Below are 23,582 nucleotides of genomic sequence, written 5' to 3' on the forward strand. Positions count from 1 at the left end.
GATAAAATAACGTTAGCTTGATTTCATATGCAAATGTAACTTCAAGTTAGTTGTGTTTTTACCTGTGATTGTTGCTACGGTTTACAAAGGGTCTTGTTTTCCATGACATCAAATGTGAAATTCATCCATATGTCTGCTCTCTTCCCAACTTGTCATTTGTCTCATTTTTATTTGTTGACAAAAGTGTAAGTAGATTTTGTTATAGTTATTGTCATCATAAATTAGTTTTTATTCAGTTATTGTCTTGTTTTTGTCAATGAAAAAATGTTGTTGACGAAAATTATTTGTCAATGAAATAATATAGATATTAATACACAACGAAATACAGTTTGGCAGCAATCCTCAGTGTAGCAGCTTGGATAAAACCGAATAAATAGAGAATAAAATAAAGTAGTTAAATATGATAAAGTATTATACAATTAACACTGGTCTAATGTAAAGACCATTTTTGCAGAACATAGCAAATCTTTCTGCCTGAAGCTAGTCAACTAACATGCAAGGTTAGCATTTGACTAACTGAGGTGTGAAAGGTGCAGTCTGTAGAGAGGCAGGCTGTTACCTTATGAAATACAACATGACAGAAATAGACTGGCTTAAATATGGCACCTTGATGGAGCACAGCACTGTGGATGTTGGAGCCATGGAGTCATGGAGTTGTTGTTGGGTCCTGGAGGGCTCAGCAGAGACGTTGATTTCATGCTTTAAAAACTCAAATTACAGGCCTATACACTTTTGAAACGATATGTAACCCCATTAAGTACAATTCAAGAATAATTTAACTCATTACTTCAGTATGGTGATGTGGCTGGTGAATGAGCATTCCAACAACCAATGGAATAGGTAGCACATGAACAGTAGTGATGAAAAAGGTAGTACATAGAAGAACAAACCTTTACATTAAATGTAAGTATACTGACGGACACACAACAGGGAGCATGTTCTTTAAAACAAGCTGAGACACAAAGTACCAACACTAACACTTTCTCCATTTAGGGAATGCACAGGGTCAACCCTCACATGTGACCTCATCCATTGACTTCCTCTGACTCACAAAGGGTAACAAGTCAACAAAATGCCCCTTCCATTTCAGCTTAATCTCACAGCAACAACAGCTGCATTGGTCCCAAAACTAGACTACCCAGTCATACACCTTAATGATAACAACATGGTAAACAGAGCTTGAACAACAAGAATTAACCCAGCCCCGCCATAGTCATATCAGTCTGCAGACATCCTCCATAGATACCAATCCCCACCTCAGGGACTGTCTTGCTAATTTGGCATTTGTGATGCAATGGCCTATATCAGAGAGCTTGTTTCCCTGGGTGACAGAGACAAAATGATGTGCTAAAATTATAGGTAAAAGTTAGCCAATGGTGATGGCAATCAGGTAAGTACACACACCTCTTTGTGTTGTCTCCATGTAGACACAAATGATAGATGCCTCATCTTAATTGACAATAAGGCCCTCTGTCATCATTTTGAAGGTGCCTAACAGTAAAGAGAGGGTCCATGAAGGAGCCTATCAGCCTTTACTGCTTGGTTACAAAAATAACCAATGACAGTGTCCATTTCATCCTGCTGGCCTGCCTTGCCCTGCCACTCGACACCCACTGGTTATTCCAATGTGAGCTAGCTAGCTGTGTCCTGTGTTCCTGCTCAGTTTGGCCACACCGACCTGTGCGTCTATTTTGGTATCTTCTGAGCTCGCTATCAGGAGCCTGACCACACCAGTGCATTTGAACATGGATCTGAGGGCTTGACTCACTTTGGTGAGTTTTCTCTGTTTCTTCGACTTTAAAAGAAGTGTTTGTTTACTAGGAATGACGACCACTAACTAGAATTTATTCTCAGCAGGTGATTCTGCACCGTATTCTTGGATTCTACATTGAGGATTTGTGTTTGATACCACAGTCTAGATTGGATCGTCAGCATGAAAGACCCATCACCAAGGTGAGGGAGCAGTGTGATTATATGGTTGTTTACAAAGACATAAAAAATACTGCTTGACAATGGATATAAGATAAGATAGTTAATATTTTAGATATTGAGCTAAACATTATCACCCAAATGTGCAAGAGACAGAGAGCATGTCTGTATTTTATTGCTATAAAATCATTGCATACTCCCCACTGTTACATTATTCATTGTAATATTTGCACATCAGTTAGGAAAATACAAAATGATCTTCCTAAGGTTGCAGATGTTTACACTGTAGCCAAATGGGCTAGTTCATTCCTTATTGCTATAAAATCATTGCATATTCCCCATTATTACATTATTCATTGTAATATTTGTACATCAGTTAGGAAAATACAAAATGATCTTCTTAAGGTTGCAGATGTATACACTGTAGCCAAATGGGCTAGTTCATTCCTTAGGTATAAATACACAAGCAATGCTGGGAAAGTACCGTGGTTGCTAACTGATCTTAGGTTATGAGAGCTGTTGGCCACCAAAGTCTCCTGGAAAGCGAAAACATTCTGTAGGTCAAGCTCAAGATACAGTAAAGTCACTCGGTCCAGTAATTCTTCCTGGGTTTAGAGCTCCTTAATAATAATAATAATAAATAAATAAATAAAATTTGTCTTTTGGGCTGTAGTTAATTTACCCACCACTGTTTTTCTTCATATAATCTGTGACCGGATTATATAAACATGAATGGCTCTTGACAACTGCGAGTACTTTCGAACTATTTTATGTGTACATTACATCATACAGTTTAATGTACAGATACAACGTACAGTACAATGATACATGGAATTTCTACAGTTATATTTGTCTCAATCAACCTTATCTGCTTATAAGGAGAATAATGATTGTGTGGATAGTTGGAAAGTTGAGTGATATGCCAGTGGCTATGCTCCCAGGTCAGGACATATAAATGGGTTAATGAGCTATTCTAAGACCTCACCCAGATAGCTAAAGTAAGCTACAGTAGAGCAGCTGCTGCTGAGGCGCACTGTGAATGATGTGATGATTTACTTGCATTTCCTAGGCTCTGTGGTGTAAACTTGCTGGCACGATTATTCTCCTAAAGCTTTGCAGAGGAATTGTCTATATATTAACTGTACAAATTCATTAAATGTGAAAAAGATATGACTGCATTTGAAGAGGATCTGTGTGAAGTGTGAGTCTTGCCTTTAAAATGCACTCATATGAACAATGGAAAAGTTCTTTTTTAATATAGTTCCTATAAATGGAGTAATAGTTGTTCTCCTACATGTACACCTACAGTGTGCTTAGTGTTTACAACTTAAGGCACCATACAGTGCTCTAAATAGACAAGAGCATGGTTTGAAGTGTTTGTCTGCTGCCTGCATAGTGACAGCATGGCCGAAGCCGGCACATGTCATGTACATAAAGGTCATCAGTGCCCTACAGAGTTCAAAACCATTTATAGTAATCATGTCATTCAAACAACCTATTTGTGAGTTTTTGAACTGCAGAAATGCTGAAATGCTAGCTATATACAGTGTGTGACTAAGCAGACTGGTTTAAACACTGACACTGATTTTGCTATCTTTTTTTAGGAAGTTCACGTATTCCATCACCTCTCTGATGTCAACCTGAGCTGGGAGAAAACCAAAGGATCTACAGGGCTGTAGGGGAGGCGAGACAGGTGATGCACGAGACAGAAAGACAGTTGTTGACATCATGAGCTGTGTGGAAAAGCGACACATGAGCCATCGGGTGGGGAGCATGCTCCACCATCGCTTCCCTAATGGCTTCACTGACTTGTTCATGGACGAGACTGATCGTGAGGTCAGCACTCTCACTGATCGAGCCTTCCGAAGTCTTTGCATCGGAGATGACGCAGTTTACAATGATGAGTTCTTGTATGGATACTCACCTTTCAGCTGCCACAAACCGTTGGCGGGGGAACCCCTTAAAAAGACTCATCATAAGGAATCTAAAAAGCAAGGGCAAAATAAAAATGACAAAAAAGTGGTGCCCAGCCATGGACAGCAGAAGAACATATCCCACATGTCATCTTTCCTCAAGGCATTGAGTGCCACAGAGGAAAGCTGTGAGGGGATGTTAATTAAAAATGGAGGTATGACAGACTCTAATGGGGAATCATGGGATAAGTCGGCACTTCGCAGCATCCAAAGGGAGCTATCGGAATTCTCCTCGGATTATCACACCAATCTCACAGACAGACATCACAAGAACCATCATCGACATCACTCCAGTGATGGTTCATCGAACAAAACAGGCAAAGATGCCCTTCTCTCAGGGAAATCATCAAAGATCAAAAATGGGAAATCCACTGTCAAACTACGGAAGCTTAATATCAAAAACTTTTTCCTCCACAGTGAGTTCAGCCCTTTCCAAACATGGAGAGATTTTAACCAGTTCCCTTTTGGCCAAGAGGACACAGTCACCTCTATTCTCCCTACAGATAATATCCCTAAATGGTACGACTTGCCGTTTTACAAGGAGCTGACAGAGGCACACAGAAAAGAGACTCTGCATACAGAGGAGACACAGTCACACCAGAAAGCAGCAGTTGAACTCCCTCCTCCCACTGCTCCTAAACCCATCCCTCCCCCTTCACCACCGAAGGTCCTGCCAAAGCCCTCAGCTACTATTGCTGAGAAGAAGTCATCAGACAGAGGTGATGGGAGTGCTGCCCCCTGGAGGCGCAACAGGTCCAGGGCAAACAGTACTGTTTCAGTCAGTCAGCTAGGGGTACCACCTCAGGACAACTGTTCATCAACAGTGAATGAAAGTCCTTTGTTGCTCAAAAAGGAAGCGAGATCTGTGGAAGTGAAAGCAGTTGAGGAAGTCAGCTCTGTGGCCTCTACTCCGTTCAGCATCTGCCAGCTGATGACTCCCCTCATTCCCTCCAGACAACCGACAGAAACATCAGAAATCCTGCAAGCTGTCTTCTCCCCCTCTGCGCTTGACCTTCCACTAAGACCACACTCTGAGGCCAAACTTACCCCTGAACCTCCAGTTAAGCGAGATAGCTACAAATCACTTGCCTCTAGCATCCTCTTCAACCTCAAAGACAACAGGAAAAGGGTAAAAAGCCGTTATAGCCCACCTAAATTCAAAACATTAGAAGTACCTGAGAGTGGCTCCCAATCTCCGCAATCAGATCATCTGAAACATCCACAAGCTGGATCTGATGGCAATGCTTCTGGCTTAAGCACTCCTGCCATTTTTAAAGATGGACAGATAGTTTGCAGTCCCCTTTTGGAATCCCCAACTGTTGGTCTTACTAAGCATGATATTGATCAGCCTCTCTCAGATGATTATTTGCTATCAAATCTTCTGCAAACTAAAAGGGAGGCTGCCGGTAATGGTGAGGAAAATCCCATCTCCTCTATTATACACTCAAAAAAGAACAAAAGTCCCATCGCTAAAAAGCAAAACTATCCTTCCCTGAATTTGTACAAGAAAGCCAGCCCTGTCAACAGTGATATGAAATATCTCCAAGTCCCCTTGAGTACCAGTGCCCCTGAGTACATAGACCAACCAGCTGAGACAAATGAACTTTCACCACTCACACTAAACAAAGAACTTTCTCCAAAAGCACTGCCAACAAACACAGGGCTTTCGCCAAATACTTTAAATGTCAACAAAGATCGTTCACCGATAATTTCACCCCATGCACTTGAGAAAGAGGGGTTGTCATCAAATGTATCAGTAGGGAAAAGACCACTAAATGTACCAGACAAGGCAAAGTGGCCTGCAAAAGACATAAAAGAAAAAGACTCTGGCACACAGCCTTTTAGTTCTAAGGAAAGGGATACTACTGGCCAGACCACGAGGACAATGGATGTCATCAGAGCAGCAAAGGAAGCAATTAATGCAACAAAAAGTAAAGTTCTATTTGTAGCTCAGTCAGAGAGCATCAACAAACCAATTTCAGACATAGAAGAACTGAGGGGAAAAGAAATAGATGAGATGTTTGCCTATTCAAAAGAAATGATTAGCAGCAGGCGGGAAAGTTCAGTAGCAGAAAACAACGATGTTTTATCTCAAAGTGGAAGCGAAGCATCTGGTTCAACACTGGTTGGAAAGAAAGAGCCCCCGCCAGTCCCAAAAAGAAATTTTGCTAAATCTGATATTCAATTGGCTCTTGACAAACAGCAAACACATAACACTGACAAACTCACTAATGGTGATTTGGGGGAAGCGAAATTAGATTCACCAGAAAAAGACAGTGAATCTGTCCAGAAACGAGGGCGGCTCAAACATCTATTCTCAGCCAGACAGAACAATTATATAAAATGTCAGAGATACACGGTGATGGATGATGAACAAGGAGGCAAGTATGAGGAAGGTGATCTGAAAGTGAACACAAGAACAGAGAAGGATGAGGAGACGATGTCACTCAGAGAAATTAGAGATAGTGAGTGTATAATTAATGATTTGCATGCTTTGAAAGAGCTGGAGAGAGCACGGCTTGGCGACCGTGTTCACGAGAATGCAAAGAACAAATTAGGAGTTGTTAATATAGATGAGGAGGCGAGGGCTAAGAACGATTTGATCTCAAGGGAGCTTAGGAATATTAAAAAGGGCATGCTGTCTATGAGAGGGAACACATCAGCTAAGAGAGAAATATTTACGAAGAAAGAGAAGGAGCAGAGTAAGCCCGAGGTTTTCAGAAAGATAGACGGCAATGTCATTGTCAACAAAGCAGTTATAAATGACAATTATGACAAAGCCAAATTGGCACTTGAAGAGATCATCACAGAAAGGCAGATAAGAAGAAATAAAATGACAGAACAGGATGCGAATCCAATATTAGAGGAGAATGCTGGTGATGATATTTATGTAACAAGGGTACAGCAACGTAAACAATCTATGAAAGATTCTTTGACAGAGTCCAAGGAAAAAGAAAAACACCTAAAAGAGAGGTTAGGTGATCTGAGAGATCACAATCACATGAGACAGATCCTATCAAAAACTGAACCTAGACTCGGTGAATCTCACAGATCAGGTGGCAGAATAACTTTCCCAGGCATGGACAAAGTTGGCAACGAGCCTGACGCACTCCTAAATAACAAAGCTAAATATGTGACTGATAAAGTAACTGATAATCCCATCTATGTTGCTGATGATTCAGAGGATCTGTTAAATGAAAATGAAGACAAAAACCTAGATACTCCTCCTGTTCCTCCTAGAAGCAAAAAAGGAGGGAATAGAACAGATGGAGGTGTTACTAGGGAGACAGATAGTTTGAAAGATATAGCTGTAGAAAATATCTTAAACAAAGATGGGATAGGCCTACCTGAAAATGGTGAGGCACACTCAGCAAAAGAGATGAGAAGCACGGGCTCAGGAAAACAAGACGTAGATAGTGACCTTTTCACGAAAGAAGCTTTGCCAAGCCAAAGTGAATCCAGTTCTAATGAAGAGATGTGTGACGCTGTAAATAATGCAAATTTGAAATCCACTACCGGAACTGATGCAGTTATATGTGACAACATTGCTCCTTCAGAGTACCAACAATCTGAAAATATATTGTGTTTATCACCAGAGTTCAGAGAAAAAGAATATAAAGCAAATAACTTGCAAACTGACATGAGCCCCACTAGGGAAAGCACATTTGCAAACAACAATGCTAAGGCACAGGAAACAGGCAAATTAAAGCGGAAGGCCCCTTTAAAACCAGACAATTTAACCATGCCAGATGAGCATGTAACTAAGAATTTAGTGGCAGAAGAAGAATCTGACATAATACATACCGCTAGTGAGGAAGTAAATGTGGATGCAGAAACTCTCAGTGAAATCCCCAGGGGTATAATATCACCCTTACTCCTGGTAAATGGTGTTAGCGTTACTCAGAGCCCACCAGATCAAGCCAGCTTGTCCTCAAAATCATCCTACTTCTCTGTGGAGAGTGCACTGCACAGAAATACTGAGACTGAGTCAAATGTTGACCAATCTCTTGAGAACTCAACTGGAGAGGTGGAGGAAGTTGATGAGTTAGGAGAAAATGTTTCAACTCGAAACTCAAAACAGGACTCAGAAAGGACAGAAGTGGAATATTACTCTTTAAGTGATCATGAAAGTGAGCCAGAGCTTGTAAAGCGACCAATAAAATCTCAAAAAGAGACAGAAGGTCTGTACAAGGAGGGCAAAGAAAGAGAAAATACTATTGTGGGTCAAAGCTTAAGTCATGATGAAAATAATCAGACACCAATGTCACCCTCTAACATTTTCTCACCAACTTTGGGGGTCCCAGCCTTATTCAAAGTCAAGAACAACACTTTCAGTAATAAGTTGAAAAAGACTGTACAACCCTGGTCACCAAGAGGGAGTTTGAGTGGTTCAGAGAAGGGAGAGGAGGAGTTACATCAAGTAAAGGAAAATCCAGAGATCCCATTGGCTAATGAAACTGTTACCAGTGGCAGCACCTCAATGGCAGATGAAATCTTCAAACCTAAAGAGATTTTATCAAAACACTCAGCACCCCTGCCTCTCTCTTCTTCAAATCTGCAAAGTGACAACCCAAAGAAACCCCAGGCTGGAGGGTTCCTTGCTGTCCCACAGGAGGAAGACAGATTTTCTGGGGTGACTCCATCATCTGAAGGCGTGGAGAGCTTAACAGCCAGCACAGCTGACACAGCTGATGACAAGGGAGTGAATGCTGATAAACCAGCAGAGCGGGAAGTATTAAAGGTTCCCAGTGAACGCTCTGGGTCCACCTGCAGTGGTAATGAAAGCCAAATGGGCCTGCCCAAACCTCCAACTGTCTTACCCAAATCTGAAAAGGCTGTTCTCAAAGCCTTGAAGCTGACCAATAGAAGGATAAAGAAGGAGGAGGCCCAGAAGTCGCCCCACAAGTCATCTCAAAGCAGTAGCAAACACAAATCGGATAGACACAAATCCGAGCTCAAAAGCAGTAGTAGTAGCAGAAATGGCAAGAGCAGCGAGAAAAAACACAGAGAAAAAATGGAAGATGGTCATCATCACAATGAAAGTCACCATGGAAAAAGCAGCAATGACAGGAGTGAGCCACTACTCTGTGAAAGAAGAGGCCATGACAGTGAAAACCAGCATCACAGCAGAACAGAAATGAGCCGCAAGACTCGAAGGCAGAGCCTTGATTCAGTGAAAAACAATAACCAGAACACTGAAGCACTTCCCAGAGTTGCAGCAGAACGGCAAGGCCGCAGGACTGACCGACACATTCGAGATAAGCCAGAGCAAAGACATTATAGCAGTGATAGGGTCATTAGTAACGTACCTGTGTACAAAGCTCATGTTGGCGATAGACCCATATCAGACAGGCCATTCCAACGGTCGCAAAGCATTGATAGGTACTTAGGAGATAAAGTGGAGCGCAGGCTCAGCGCCGATATGTCAAACAATGAAAAGCTTGATTCAAGAAGCCAGCGCATCGAGAAATCCATCATGGATGAGCTCCAGCAGAGAGGCAGAGCCAGAGACAAGGTGAGCAGAGACAACCCACTGAGAAGGAGTCACAGTATTGACACGTACAGCTCAGATGTGTCTCACCCTTCAGTCCTGTCCCGCCAGTCAAGCCACACCAGCCACACCAGCCAGCTTTCTCGCCAGTCCAGCATCGAACACACCATTGTTACGCAGTCCTTCCCTATGACTCAACGAAAGCTCCTCCAGGATCCAGACTCAGGGCAATTCTTTTTTGTGGACATGCCCGTACAGGTCAAGACAAAAACCTTCTTTGATCCTGAAACAGGAAACTATGTGCAGTTGCCAGTCCAGCCACCTGAGGGTGCTGTTCTCAAGGCATCCCCCATGGAAGTTTTGAAACCGCCACTGGTTGTTTACCACAGCTTTGTCCCAGTGCCTCTGTCCCCCATGGCTAAGAAAGCCTCCATCAAAGCCCCTCATATGGAGGCAGAAGAGTCTGAGTTGAGACACCTAGAAAGGTCGAAGCAAATGAACTGTCAGGACGGAAATCCGTATTTAGAGCCTGTCTACGGTCAACATGACCACATGTTAGGGGAGTTCCTTGGCACTGAAGAGCTGGACTGTCCGAGTTGATAGGTTTGAAAGGAAAAATCCACCCTCCTCTCATGCTGTTTTGTATCATTGATTTGTGATGTTCTTTGCATTCCAGGAATTATTTTGTGAACTTCTTGTTTCTGTGTACCAACCTTCAACCTGTCTTGTCTACTAGTGATTTCCTACATTGTTTTGAAGGATTTCTAGTGAGCAACAGCATTTCACTGATGGATTTCTCTCTAGTTTATTATTACACTGGTACAAAATGGCAACTCTTGAAAGAAACCCTTGATGCTGTTGAACACTGTTGTATCTATATGTTTGGCCGGCTGTATACAGAATAGGAAAAATACTCCATAAGCAACAAAATGGACCCAGAAATGCAAGGTACATCGCCAACAGCTGTTTAATTTTCAACAGTGTGTTTCAGAGTGGATTTTTCCTTCAAGATTAAGTATTTTCTCAATGCAACTTGTTGATTCTTGTTTTCCTTTACTTGCCTTAAAGTTTCGTGAGACACAGAAGTTGTGTGGGCTTTATGAGGGTGAGGTCTCTATCAGATTTATGAAGAGTGTAAACTTGAGTGTAAACTGACAAGAAATAATGAATTTGTTTATGAATGATTGTTGTTGTTGAATGCAGTTGTTTGAATAGAGTTGAAAGATTTGTGTAAGATAATGTGCAATTTTCAAGAAAGATAAGAGACATGGATGATCCATGTACATAATGTATTTAAGTGTAAACAGAGAGGGTAACCTGAATGTAAATGTGGAATATTTATTGTAAATGCTGAGAGTTTGTTATGTTCAACTACTGTGGTGTTGGGGTCTCCACTATTTTTCAGGTATTGTGTCTCTTTGTTTTATTATGTGCAAAGTTTGTTGACTTGATATTTCTGTTTTTCCACAAGACAGTTTGCAGTCACATCAGTTATCATTAGATACTTGAAACAAGTAGAATTCATTAAAAAATTATTATCTTTCATTTGTGTTATTGATTTCAACTGATCATGTCCCCAACTAAATTGTCAAAACATTTTGCATGCTAAAGTTGAAATTGCAGTTACACTTGTTGAATATGTTTGATACACCACATATTTCATTTATACTTTTTAAAAGATTGAACTAGGATTATTGCAATTTTAATAAGCAGAGGACATGAAGGAGAATTGGTTTTCCAAGTTTGTTGCATTGGCATTTTTCTAACTAGAGTAAAGCAAGGCTGTATTGTGGCTGTGATCCATTCCAATAAAAAAAACAACTGTTGTTACAGATGTTTATTGTCCTTTTGTTGCTTTTTGTGCATAGTCATTCTTATCTAAACCAAATGTAAAAGTAAATTACTGCTAAATCTGTTGTTTCTAAATATAATGATTAGGATGTTATGATTGGTGATTTAGTTATCAGCCAAACAAGGTAACAATGACATTTTTTGTATAACTCTCTCAGCAAGCAATGACACACCACATGTTCACCATTGTTTTTCACTATTGGGTGATTAACTCTTTGATCAATCAAAATTTCAAATTAATTCATGGGATGTTTATAATTTGGAACAGAGTTATGGTGTTTGTTTGGTTTTTTTTTTTAAATTCTCTTGCTTGAAATTTTGCATATTTCAGTTTTTCAAATCACAATCACAACCTGATCCTGATACTTAAGAATTAGAATTATATTGTAGTTTTGAAGTCTTGAGGTAGAGCTCTATGCTGCCATCTGTTGGTCAAATAATGTAAAGACAAGAGTGAACTAGGCCAGAATGCATAACAACACTTTTGGGGCCTTCACTAATCTGTAAACTAAAGACCAAAGACGGAGTGTGTTTGGGTGATGAAAACAATTTAAACTCAAACTAATTTGCCTGATTCTTAAGGGTCCACAAAAGAATGACTGTGTAGACCACCCAGCTAATAATACAAACATGTAATGTTTCTAATTTTAATTCTCATTAAGATTGTATGGGCAGTGAGTCTCGTCAAATCCTTACTCTTTACAGTATCATTTCTTTCATGCCTTTCAAATCTGCCTTTTACCACCCATTCAGTGAGATCCAGTTCCAGACTTTTGGCATCTCAACTTTCCTAATATCTGTCTTTGCATTATGCAAATTGTACAAGTAGTATTCAAGGTTCAAATCCCCATTTGAGAGGTCAGAATTTATCTTAACATGAAGCTCTAGTATAATCAAATCCAAGTACTGATTTCCCTGCAAGTTTCATTCCAGTAAAGAAATTGGTCATTTTTTATTTTAATAGGATACCATAGGCTGGCTCAGCACCATGGACAGCGTCACCGAACCGAGACCGAACTCCAAATCAGGATCCAGGGATGTTCAGAAGACCTTAAGGTCGGTCTAGTGGTCCCCGGGTTAAATAAGATATAGTTTTGAAGCTACCCAAACTGCAGCAAATAGTGCAATTTAATACCTATTCATGCGTAAGACAAAAATAATATCAACTAGTGATCATTGGAACAAAATATTGTCAACTATGGTACTCAGGTCCATTGTGGGCATCCTGTCATGAGTCCCAGGTCTAAACTAGACAAAAGATCACAGATTAATAGTTGGGGAATAGTTGTTTAATTTCTCAAAATAATACAATATTTAAACAAATGCACGAAAATACAGTATTTTATCAACTCAAGCAAAACCATCATCTCCCCATCCCTCATTGTCCCAGTGTTAAAGGGTGCAGGAGATGCACAGACAGTCAGTGACAGCCGCAGCTCAATGCCACCATGTCGTCATACTGCTTCAAAACCACGTTCTCCTCATCATCAAAATATAACAAACTGATGGACTGGAGTCTGTCAGGCACACAGCATGGCGCCTCCACTTCATCAACAGAGAGCTTGAGTGCATGCATGATGGAGCGCACAGTGGCGTGGTTGGTCGCTCTGAGGCTTCCTCCCAGCGGGAACGGGCAGGAGCCTTTGCAGTGGTAGGCGTTGTAACCAAGGGGAGAGATGATCCATCCTGACCAGCCGATCTCCTCAAAGTCAACGAAGAGGGGAACGCGCTGGCAGGACTGAGAGCGGCCATAAGGTAAGAAATCTGGAGCTCTGCGTCGCCTTCTGCTGCTGTGCTCCTGGAGCTCAGGTGCTGCAGCTGCAGGTTGAGCTTGTCCTGTGGAGAGAGGACACTCTGGGTTAAAATAATATCATGAATAAAAGGTATTTCTTATGCTTTAGATTTAAAATATATAATGCTAGTTTAGGGTTAATTTGGCAACTGAGAGATGAATTTACTAAATTCAACATCTATCTATTCATTGAGTACACCAGTGAAAGGAACAGTACAAAAAGATAAATTTCCCTCTCATTCCCCCATGCTCACATCACAATCATCATCTTACCCAAGTATGACTGATTTGAGGCTCCTGCCCTCCCATCGTCTGAGAATATGACCAGGTAGGCGTTTGTGTCTGTCAGCTTCTGCTTAGATGAGGAAACCACTGACTCCATCCAGTTACCAGAAGGAAGTGTTGTCACCACCAGGATGCCGTTGTTCTCCTGACTGTTGCGGATCCACTTGGACACCTGAGAGTCAAAACATAATTGAACAGATTAAAAACAGCATTATAGTATTTTATATAAGAAAATTTAATGTAAGTAGTGAATAAACATTTAAACAAAGATGGGGAAACAGTAAAATATCAAATACTAAGACCAAAAAATATCTTAAAAAACACAATAAATGAAAGAGAAAATAAGGAGGGGTTACCGTTTGAGTGACATTGAAGACTTCCCATCCCTGTGTGTACAGAGGCACCAGTCTGGATGTGATGAGGTTTCCTCTCCATGGCTTCACTCGGCTGTCCAACACCTCATACAGATCCACCTGGACAGTCACAACACAAAGCTGTCAGTTCACCAAACTGAGTCGAAAACCATCAAAAGCCACATTCTCAATGAAGCTGCTGCTTCATTTGTCTACATAGAAATGAAGCAGCATAACTTGAAATTATCACTTGAATGAAAATTAATATGTTCACATGACAGCAAATTAAATGTCACACAAAAAGTATTTTACCTTGTAGAAATGAGGACTGTATGACCTTCCGAGGTAAAACTTCTGTTTCTTTCTGAACCAGCGGAACTCAGCTTTAATCATTCTCTCCTCTCTGCCAAAAGACGACAGGTTGAAAAAGTGAAACCTCTCTCCAGCATGACCTGCAGGCGGAAAAAAATCAAACACATACTTAGAATAACGACAAAATTAGCTAAAAATAACAGTAACAGTCTTTAAAATGACATGTTTAACAGGGAAACTGATCGCGCGTATCATGCGTAATTGCACTTTTGGATAACAATTACGCACTCTAATCTATAATATTTAGTGCTGCCATATGGCAAAAAGATCATTTAAATGAAGTAAATATATGTTCCTGAATACATACTCACAAAACATCGCGTAAATGTACGTTTGACAAGCTTTTAATCACCTTTATCCTCGAAACTCCTCACTATGTTTCCTTCCAGAATCTCCTTTTGGCTTTTCGGCGTCCCATCGGCCACTGTCACCGCGTTAAAAAGATCCAACATGAACTGAGGCGCCTTCTTGTGAGGAGCCACAGTTGGACCTCGAGGTAAATCCTTCAGATGAAACAACGCGTCCAGTTTCTCGCTCACAGTCTTCGTCGCGTCCGAACCCTCCTGTTTGCCTGCCGTCCCTCTGTCCCGCGGGATGGCGAGCAGGGTGACGCACCTGAGCTGGAGAGCGACGACGAACCAGACGCGCAGAGCTCCTGCTGTCATTTTAGCGAGCGAGCGAGAGAGAGAGAGAGAGAGCCGTGGACTGAGCTCTACACCTGTGGGACGGTGGGTGATAAGGCGACCCCGCTGCCTTTGATGACAGGATGACCCTGTATTCAGCTAACACCAAGAGATGATTGGGCAGTGATTGATGATGGTGGGGTGAAAAACAAAACGCAAACACAAAGGAAAGTAATGACCCGAGAGTCAGCTTTAAAGATAAAAATAAATAAACGACTAATTTCCCTTAATTTGTATGTCCAGGTTACAGTTTGTTAGGAGCCATTTGGCTTATTTGTCCTGTTCAACCAAACAGACATTTATCAGAAAGCAGAGACATGTTTGTAGAGGTTTTTACACTATTAATGCAGGTTTCTTTTTTTTTTTTAAGTAATAACCCTGGTTCTTAATTCTGATAGTCTGTGACCATTGACACTATTAAAAAATAATATTTCCTAATATGTATCCAAATAACTCATATTTGACCATGCACATAAATACCTTTAATACTGAGTATGGATGATGTTTGCATCAATAAATAAATAAAAACTGATAACAGAACTGTAAAAACTACATTAGTAATGTGTCATATAATTGCACAGCATTATTTGTGTTTACATAAATTAATTTAACATTAAATATGGAGGATTCATCTTTAAGTATGGATAAACTATGTAAATTTTCGGCAGACATGCCCCTATTTTTCATTAGGCTACGCTGCTGCATTACAGTTGTTTTGAATTAGGGCCTAATTAGTAGGCCAACCAAATAAAGTTTCTCCATTATGATGTTTTGTCGCCGTTTCTCCACATGTGTCTCTGCACCAGTTGTCTGTTATCAGCACGAGGCCAGTCCCAAGAGAGCAAACGAACAGACGAGCCGTGACGCAAATGAAGCGCGTTTTCAAAAGCTGCTTGTTAATGCGCACATTTCCACAAAACGCCCGCCGGTCATCGTGCCCCCCTCCCTCCTCCCCTCCTCCTCCTCCTCAGTTACTGTGTGGACAGTGACTCAGAGTTAACACCGAAATCAGCATGACGTGTATTCCCCCGTTAACATGAGTCCGAGATCAATCCAATCAATCAGATCGAACAAAAGGGATCAAATTCCCAAGATCATCATGCTGATCAATAAGCCAGTCTCTCCCCCATTGTTAATCAATTTCATGGCGATTACGCAGGAATGATGATCCCCTCATTTAGGGCCATTACTCACGTTTAAGGCCCTATAGTGAATAGTCCGTCTCTGATCTGGCTTGTATCACTTCGTAGCCGCGCTGTCAGAGAGGCCACAGGATAGATTATAGCCATAAACACTGTAAACAAGATACCAGGAGATCACATGCTGATTAGATTTGTTGAAACAGAAGTTGTATTTTTTTCTGCCAACCTTTTTTTATTATTCCGAAGTCAAGGGCACACTTTCAACTTTGTTATCTAGTAAAAGTTAGACAAAGTAATCACTGGGATTACTCAAATGCTAATGACAAATTTGTCAGAAAAAAACACACAGGACAGTGTTAGTGCACTGTCCATCTTCAGGGGGTGAACCAAGAACTAAAGGTAATGAGATGCTGGAGCAGCCATTACTTAGTCCTGTTAAGATGCAGTGAAGAGCAGCAGAGCTGAAAGACACATGTGTCTCTCTGTGACGTATATATGTTTGTGTTCCTCCACACATATGTGTGTTTGTGTGTGACATCTGGCACGTGAACATATATGGGGCTGCTGGTGTGTGTGGGATGTCCTCAAATGTTTACACTGACCATGTGCTGATCACAGATAGACTTAGAGGGAAGCCCTCTGACGTAGATCTGTACAGTGCTTCACCTAACAGCTCAGGACAGACTGCACTGTATACTGTGCATATGGCTTTATTTACAGATATACAGTAACTACCACAATAGAGCTGGGAGCCATATATTTTTGTTGAATATTTCTGAAAGATACAGCATAATGTTATTTTCAAGTTAAAGCAAGAATTCCACATTTTGGGAAATACACTTATTTGCTTTCTTGCAGAGAGAAGATCAAAACACTCTCATATCTGTTCATTTAATTTAAACAATTAGCTTATCTTCGCATAAAGAAATAAGACTAAACAGGTCCCAGGTAGCTAGGCTCCTTCCAAAGGTAAAAAATCTGCCTACCAGCATCCCTAAAGCTAATGAATTAACACATTATATCTTGCTTGTTCAGTCCATATAAAAAACAAAGTGTAAAAATGACAAGTTGATGTTTTACAGGAGGTTATGTGCCAGACTATTTCTTGGCTGGGAGCAGTGACTTCCTGAAGTTACTACTGGTTGCCTCTCAACTTTACTTAAGGCTCCAGGAAGTGACTGCACCTGGCCAAGACATGGATTTACCCCCATTTCCTGAATTTAGACATACTTAACGGCAGATACATGTAAAACAGGTTGTAACTGTCTCTTGTGTAATTTAGGACTAATGTCCACACGGAGACTTCACTTGAATGGAACAGGTATCATTGGCTGTTTGGTTAAATGCGGCCAACAGCATTTCCACTCTGTATTCAACACTGATCACATCTATAAGTTTATGCAAGAACCTCAACATTACTTTGCCACTTCAGACGAACCATTCTTTTCTAGCGTGTTTCTCTGTTTCTTATTGAGTACACATCACTAACTCTGTGTTCATTTGATGCTGGATGGTTGTAGTGTTCACTGTTGAACAGCAGATGGAGGTGTTGACTTGGCCATGGAGCAACATGAACCTACAACATGAAGAGCTAGGATTTGAATTTCATTGATTGTGATTTTATGCCACATCATATTAAAGTGTAAAAGTTTCATTTTTAAACAATATTTGAAACCTCAGACATGCAATTTATGTGGCTCTTTTCAACTGAAGTATTTAATGTTCTGATGTTCAGTGGAAACTAGAATCTTGCACTAGATAAACTCATAAATACATGTTGGTAAAGCAGCCTACAGTTTATTACCCATTACTTAAAAGTGCTATATTATGTAACATAATTAAAAGGTAAAAGGAAATTCAAAATCATGCACAACAAGTTATTATTATATGTTTAATTATTTATTAGATTGGTAATATAGTTGAATATTTGTCCTCTTCACCATATAGTTTGTTAGTTTTCTCTTTGACCTCACAAATCTATTGGTCTTTCTGGTGTTAAGTCTTTAGTTCTCAAATTGTTAATACTAACACAGACTGGCATCTCTATGTTGAACTTGAGCTGCTATTTTCCCCAGAAAATTACAAAGCATTTTAGTGAGGCACCTCTCAGGTATCTTTGCTGTGAGTGAATGTTGCATTAGTTTTACTAGATGGTGTGCTGTTGTCTACTATGTCACCCAGGGCTGCCTGGCTCCACATCTGACAAGTGTGTCCATGTGTTAATGACTTCACCTTGTGTTAAATACCTCTACTGAGGCAATTAGAGACACATGGAAGGCATTTGCTTCAAGTGCTGGCCACTGCTGCAACTCTGAATGAATAATGAAGAGGAATACAATCGCAGCAAAAGTGGAAACACATGACAAGGATCTCAATGTCAGCCACAATATAACATATATATTTTTTAAAAATGTTTCTCTGTTGCCTGTGACTGCAAACAAACAAGGTCAGCTGTCCTTTTCACTGCCTGAAATGTTCATTTTAACAAAGGTCTGTCGTATCTCAATTGTTGCAGAGGTTACAGGAGCACCAGTTTAAGTACTATTGTATTTTATAGCTGATTAGTGACCAGTCAGAATTGCAACAATCTATTGAAATCTGTGTTGTCAACTCATCGTATATACACTTATTTGCTTTCATGTCGAGAGTTAGATGAGAAGATTATTACCACCCGTGTCTGTATGCTAAATATAAAGCTAAAGCAAACAAACGGTTATCTTAGCTTAGCATAAAGACTAGAGGGAAACAGGTAGTATGGCTCTGTCAGAAGATAACGAAAATCTCCCTATCAGCTGCCTCTAAAGCCCATTAATTAACAGGAAGTAACTGTGCCTAGCCAATTACCAGCACACTACTCCTCATAAAACCTCAAACTGTTGCTTAATGACATTTCAATCTTTTTAACCTGTTAATTTGTTATGTTTAGAGGCAACTTGTAAGTGGAACTTTGAACAGAGCCAGGCTTGCTGTTCACCCTAGTTTCTAGTCTTTATGCTAAGCTAGGCTAACTGCCTACCGGCTCTTGCTTCATATTTAGTGCACACACATTGGAGTTGTATCGATCTCCGCATTCAACTCTCAGCAAAGCAAATACGCGGATTTCCCAAAATGTGAAAGTATTCCTTTAACTTGAAACTGATGTTATATTGTAGCATTAGCAGAAAAAGCTTGTTATGGCAAGGCAACACAATTCTGTGAGTGTAAAACTAACACGTTCACTGAATTTCAGGTCCAGCGGGGATGTCTATCCTGTTGCAGGAATGCTAGTCATTGCTATTTGACATTTTATGTTCGCAACACTGTCGAGGGAGTGTAGTTTTTAAAAACCTCTGTGACTATCAGCAAGTAATTTTTACTTGCTGATAGTTACATCAGTTTTTCCCTCAACTTTTTATCATCCCGACCTGAGTGTCTCAAGACAGCATTTTGCAGGACATGCTGGCTCAGGACATGGCAGTGATCAAGGAATTAGTCTAATTCGTCATAGAGGAAGACTGGAAAGTAAATTTGCCGTGCCACTTTGGCATCACACTTTGGCAAGAAAGTGGCATCACCCTTTCAGGTTCATTAAAGCAAACAACGTCAGAAGATAATGGCTGGTGGATGGTTTAGCTGGCAAAACCCTCAATAGTGAACAATACAGTATTCACCTGTGAAAAGCAAGGCCTCAATGTGTAAGACAGTGTGTTTTATCAGTCTACAAATATTTATATTTCAGCTATATTTACACTCAGTTGGTGCATTTTGCTAAAACTACATTCATTAAGTTTATATTCCTATTTACTTTTTGAATAGGATCTTTTCTCTTTCTGGTTGACTGTAAAAGATGGAGGTTTGCAGTAGGTAACAATTTAATAGCAGGAGGGCTCCCAGTCAAATCCCATTAACTATTTTGTTGGAGCAAATAATGGTGTCTCTTAAACAAATGTGTGAACTAACATTGCAGGAAAGATAGTTACTTGAAGAGCATAACCACTGATATTCTTGAAACGTGAACAAGTCCGTTATGCAATGTACTATATAGTGCTCTCTTTGATTCTATATGTTTTGGACTGTGCACATGTGCTTATCACTGCAATTTTGAACATGCCTTTGTTGTGGCTGGCCCCACTGGCTTGATAGACAGTATTGTGGCCCATTCAGTAGTCCAGCTGTCATCCCCACTTACCGAGTTTCACTAGTTATACAAGTAGTTAGTTATGGTTAATTGTTAAAAGTTGCTAGATGTCAGAAAACTTTCTCTAGAGCCCCTTTAAGCTTTCTTGAGTCTTACCCTCAACCAAGCAAAGATCAGTTGTCCAAACACCATCACTACATCTTCTGCTAGTCTGACCAGTAGCCACTAGTTAACAAACCCTCTGTTATATCCCTTGACCTGTCTGCCAAATAAAGGAACATTGTTTCAGTGTAAATTGTGTGTGAGTGTAAAGATTTAGTATGTACTGAACCATAATTTTGGGTGTGGTGTTCCTGATGATCCTGATAATCAAGTTTGACTAAGGCTTTAACAACCATGACACTTAAGTATTCAGCAAAGAAAAAGTTGTAAAACAATCGATTGTGATACCATAAGTATTGCACAATATCCATTTAAACCATACCACATTTATAAAGGGAAGAATGTTAACAGATCTGCAGTAAATGGGTCCATTTTACTGCTCAGAGCTATTGGTAGCTCATGAACAGAGGCTGGAATAATTAAGATGCCAAGTTTTATTATAGCCTTTATTGAAACTTGAAAATCATTGAGGGCTGGCCCTCATTTACAATGATGTCAAGTATAATAAAACAATAACAAAAGATACAAGATAAAAGAAAACAATCAATTAAAACAAGTATAAGTACAGTTAATAAAGGATACAGGATACAAGATATGAAAGAAATCAATTAAAACAAGTACAAACAGAAGTTAAGTGGTTGGTAATCATAGATTTAAAATGTCCAAGGGTTACTAAAGTATCAATTTTTAGGGTGCTCTGCAAAGAGTTCCAGGCAGTTGGAGCATTAAAAAAAGCAGAAGAGATGCAGAGATGCATATCATCTAACTGATATCCCTGATGCTCAGTAGATGCGTACAAATGATGCTCTGGGAGGCTTAATTCACCAACTGCAGCCAAGTCCTGGGCTGAAGGGCTCTTCATCCCCTTTTTCCTAAAATCACAATCAGCTCATTGGTTATGCTGACGTTAAGTAGTAGATTGTTAATTTCCTCCCAATATGAGGATGATTCATCATTGTTTATAATCCAACAGATGATGGTGGTATCATCTGCATACTTCACAACAGAGGTCTCTCCATGTCGGGGATGTGCAGGGTGAACAAGAGGGGACTGAGCACATTTTCCTTGGGGGCTCCAGTGTTCAGCAGTAGAATGGAGGAGCTGTGACTGCCAATCCGAACTGTCTGCAGTCTGTTTGTGAGGAAGTCCAATATCCAGTTGCAGAGCGTGGTACCCACAGTGCTGACTTTACCAAACAGTTTCATGGGGGTAACTGTGTTGAATGAGCTGAAATCAGCAAACAGCATTCTGATGTAGGTGTTTATTTTCAAGATGTGTGAAGACGCAGAATCTATGTGTCAAACTTGCAAATCCCATTGTGTTGGCAATATACATTAAGGTTTATCACCTTTAAAATATTGGCCCAAGTACTGCATATTAATTTTCCTCAATGTCTCTGAGTTTACTCCTTATCTTTGCAACTTCATCAACAGTTTTCCCACACTGTCTGGCTAACTCTGAGATAAAGTTTCTTGCCTTTAAATCCTCTGGAAGTTCATCCATTATCCTTAGAACCCACAGAAATTCTTCTATTTCTGAAAGAGTTGCTTTAGCTTGTGCTCCTGCTGTTGTCATCAATAAGGAAGACTTTTCCTCCAGCTCATCAGACATTTTCTTTATTTCTTCCAGGACATTCTGTTGTTGTTCAACAATGATCATGAATTCTTTTCCTAACTGTTCCACAGTTTTTATACTGTCTTTCTCTGCCACTGTCTTCTTTGTATTTGCGTTAATAGCAGTTGTACCTCCAGCTATGGCTGCAGTTCCTGCTGTTACCAAGGCTGCTCATGTCGCCATTCTTCTTGCTCCTTTCCCTGTTGATGTAAGTCCTGCTAAAAGTGCTGTTAAGTAATCCTCTTGCTCCAAGACCACTAAAAACCGTCCAGATCAAATTGGTCCTGTATGTTTCATCCTGCATTTCTTTTACTTTATCAGATATCTCCCTAAGCTCCTGTACAACAGCTTGCACTCTTGGTTCATGCAGTGCAATAAATGATCACACAGTTTTACAAAGTCTGTTTTAGTAAAACAGATAAATGAGGTGGTAGTTCTCTGGACTTTCTTCTTGTACTTGAAGCCATTTTTAGGAAGATTCCAACAAAATGTATTAAAAAAGGCCAACTGTGATCTAAACAGGTGAAAGAAGCCTGTCCCTCAGTCAACTGGGGGGTTTGGATTTAGTGTAGTCCAGAGCTTTCATAGAGCCAGTCTGAAATATCCTTGTTAGATATTTATGCTGCGGTTTAAAATGTTTTTTCTTTTACAACCTTGAATTGTGGAAAGATAATACACAGAATGGACAATGGACTCAATTTCATTTAAATAAGCATTCTAAAATCATTTATGACTCATCCTTGACGCAGAAATCTAGATGTCCTCAGAAGTTAATATACTACACTTCTGGTATCTGGAAGTCAGACGGAGTTTGAGACTCTAACTTGCTAGTCAGGTCATTGTCTCAGTCTCTAAATATAAATCTGGACACAAGTATATGTTTGGTTTCATCAATCTCTTGCCATCACATTACCATGATACCTCGAGCAGTTTAGAAATATGTGCCTGCTAACTTATAGCTTCACAGGAGAAACACAACAAACAAATATGTTTTGCATATACAGTACACATGGCAACAGGCACAGGAAAACCTATCCTAAATTTACAAAAACACTACATGAGATTTTGACATTTAATGCTCAAAATAAATTAAGCAAGTTACCAAACAGGTGAGCTTAACATCTAGAAATAGCCAGGTAAATATAAATTGTCTTACCGTTTGTTTGTCTGTGCCACATGTTAATCTTGCAACAAAATATTTTCACTTTCACAATGCTCATACTCTTAACAGTAGTCTACAGTATTTTACTTTGTAGGGCATGTCAGTTGTGTCACATGACACTATCATTGCAACAAGTTGTCCCCCATGCTATTCACCATCAAACCTTTTGGCTTCAATAACATATAATGATAGGCTTTCATTTTGCTGTACCAATGATTTTGTGGAAGAAGTTCATCAAGAAATGTTATGCCTTTCCAAATGTGTCCAATAATAAGTCACTATAATCATCAAAACATGCTCTAAAGGTCGTACTGCAAACTACCCAAACCAGAAGAGTGTGTTCCAAAAAGGGAAGGATCAAACTCATCATTAAATGCTCTGAGTTCTCACTCTATTCATTTGGTGCACAGAAAGCTGCTATTGTGGCATACATTCTTGTGCATTGTTCCTGCGTGTGTGTGTGTGTACACTTTTAGCTTGTAGGTAAACCAGGGATGTAGCAGTATTTATAGATGCAAATATTCATTCAAACACATCTAAGCAAAACAGGTGCACACTGCAGCCATGTGTTGGGTTTGAGCACTGCACATCTCAGCATGTTGCCGCTTTGACATCCTAATATCTTTTGTTAATCCCTAAGAGAACAGAGGAATTAA

General features: G+C 40.1%; 2 protein-coding genes across 2 annotated transcripts; one reads left to right on the plus strand and one right to left on the minus strand.

The window, feature by feature from the left end:
* Nucleotides 1-612: 612 nt before the first annotated feature.
* On the plus strand, nucleotides 613-11,228 carry LOC121886374. The gene is made up of 3 exons (XM_042396289.1): nucleotides 613-1,772; nucleotides 1,855-1,953; nucleotides 3,534-11,228. The coding sequence occupies exon 3, from the start codon at nucleotides 3,658-3,660 to the stop codon at nucleotides 9,991-9,993; it is 6,336 nt and encodes a 2,111-aa protein (XP_042252223.1). The 5' UTR covers nucleotides 613-1,772; nucleotides 1,855-1,953; nucleotides 3,534-3,657; the 3' UTR covers nucleotides 9,994-11,228.
* A 1,283-nt stretch (nucleotides 11,229-12,511) lies between these two features.
* Nucleotides 12,512-15,637, minus strand: LOC121887231 (bone morphogenetic protein 2-like). Its single transcript, XM_042397899.1, has 5 exons — nucleotides 14,399-15,637; nucleotides 13,987-14,126; nucleotides 13,678-13,794; nucleotides 13,310-13,493; nucleotides 12,512-13,080 (listed from the first exon to the last, which is right to left on the minus strand). Exons 1-5 carry the CDS (start codon nucleotides 14,709-14,711, stop codon nucleotides 12,665-12,667), a joined length of 1,170 nt encoding a protein of 389 aa, XP_042253833.1. The 5' UTR covers nucleotides 14,712-15,637; the 3' UTR covers nucleotides 12,512-12,664.
* Nucleotides 15,638-23,582: the final 7,945 nt, after the last annotated feature.

Source organism: Thunnus maccoyii, chromosome 20 (assembly GCF_910596095.1).
Source record: "Thunnus maccoyii chromosome 20, fThuMac1.1, whole genome shotgun sequence".
NCBI lineage: Eukaryota > Metazoa > Chordata > Actinopteri > Scombriformes > Scombridae > Thunnus > Thunnus maccoyii.

Excerpts from the sequence above, each read along its gene's own strand:
- LOC121886374 (XM_042396289.1), top strand. The coding sequence starts at position 3,658 with ATGAGCTGTGTGGAAAAGCGACACATGAGCCATCGGGTGGGGAGCATG.
- LOC121887231 (XM_042397899.1), bottom strand. The coding sequence starts at position 14,711 with ATGACAGCAGGAGCTCTGCGCGTCTGGTTCGTCGTCGCTCTCCAGCTC. Across the intron at positions 13,795-13,986 it reads ACAGTCCTCATTTCTACAAG|GTGGATCTGTATGAGGTGTT; the intron begins GTAAAATACTTT and ends GTGACTGTCCAG. Across the intron at positions 13,081-13,309 it reads CTCAAATCAGTCATACTTGG|GACAAGCTCAACCTGCAGCT; the intron begins GTAAGATGATGA and ends CTCTCTCCACAG.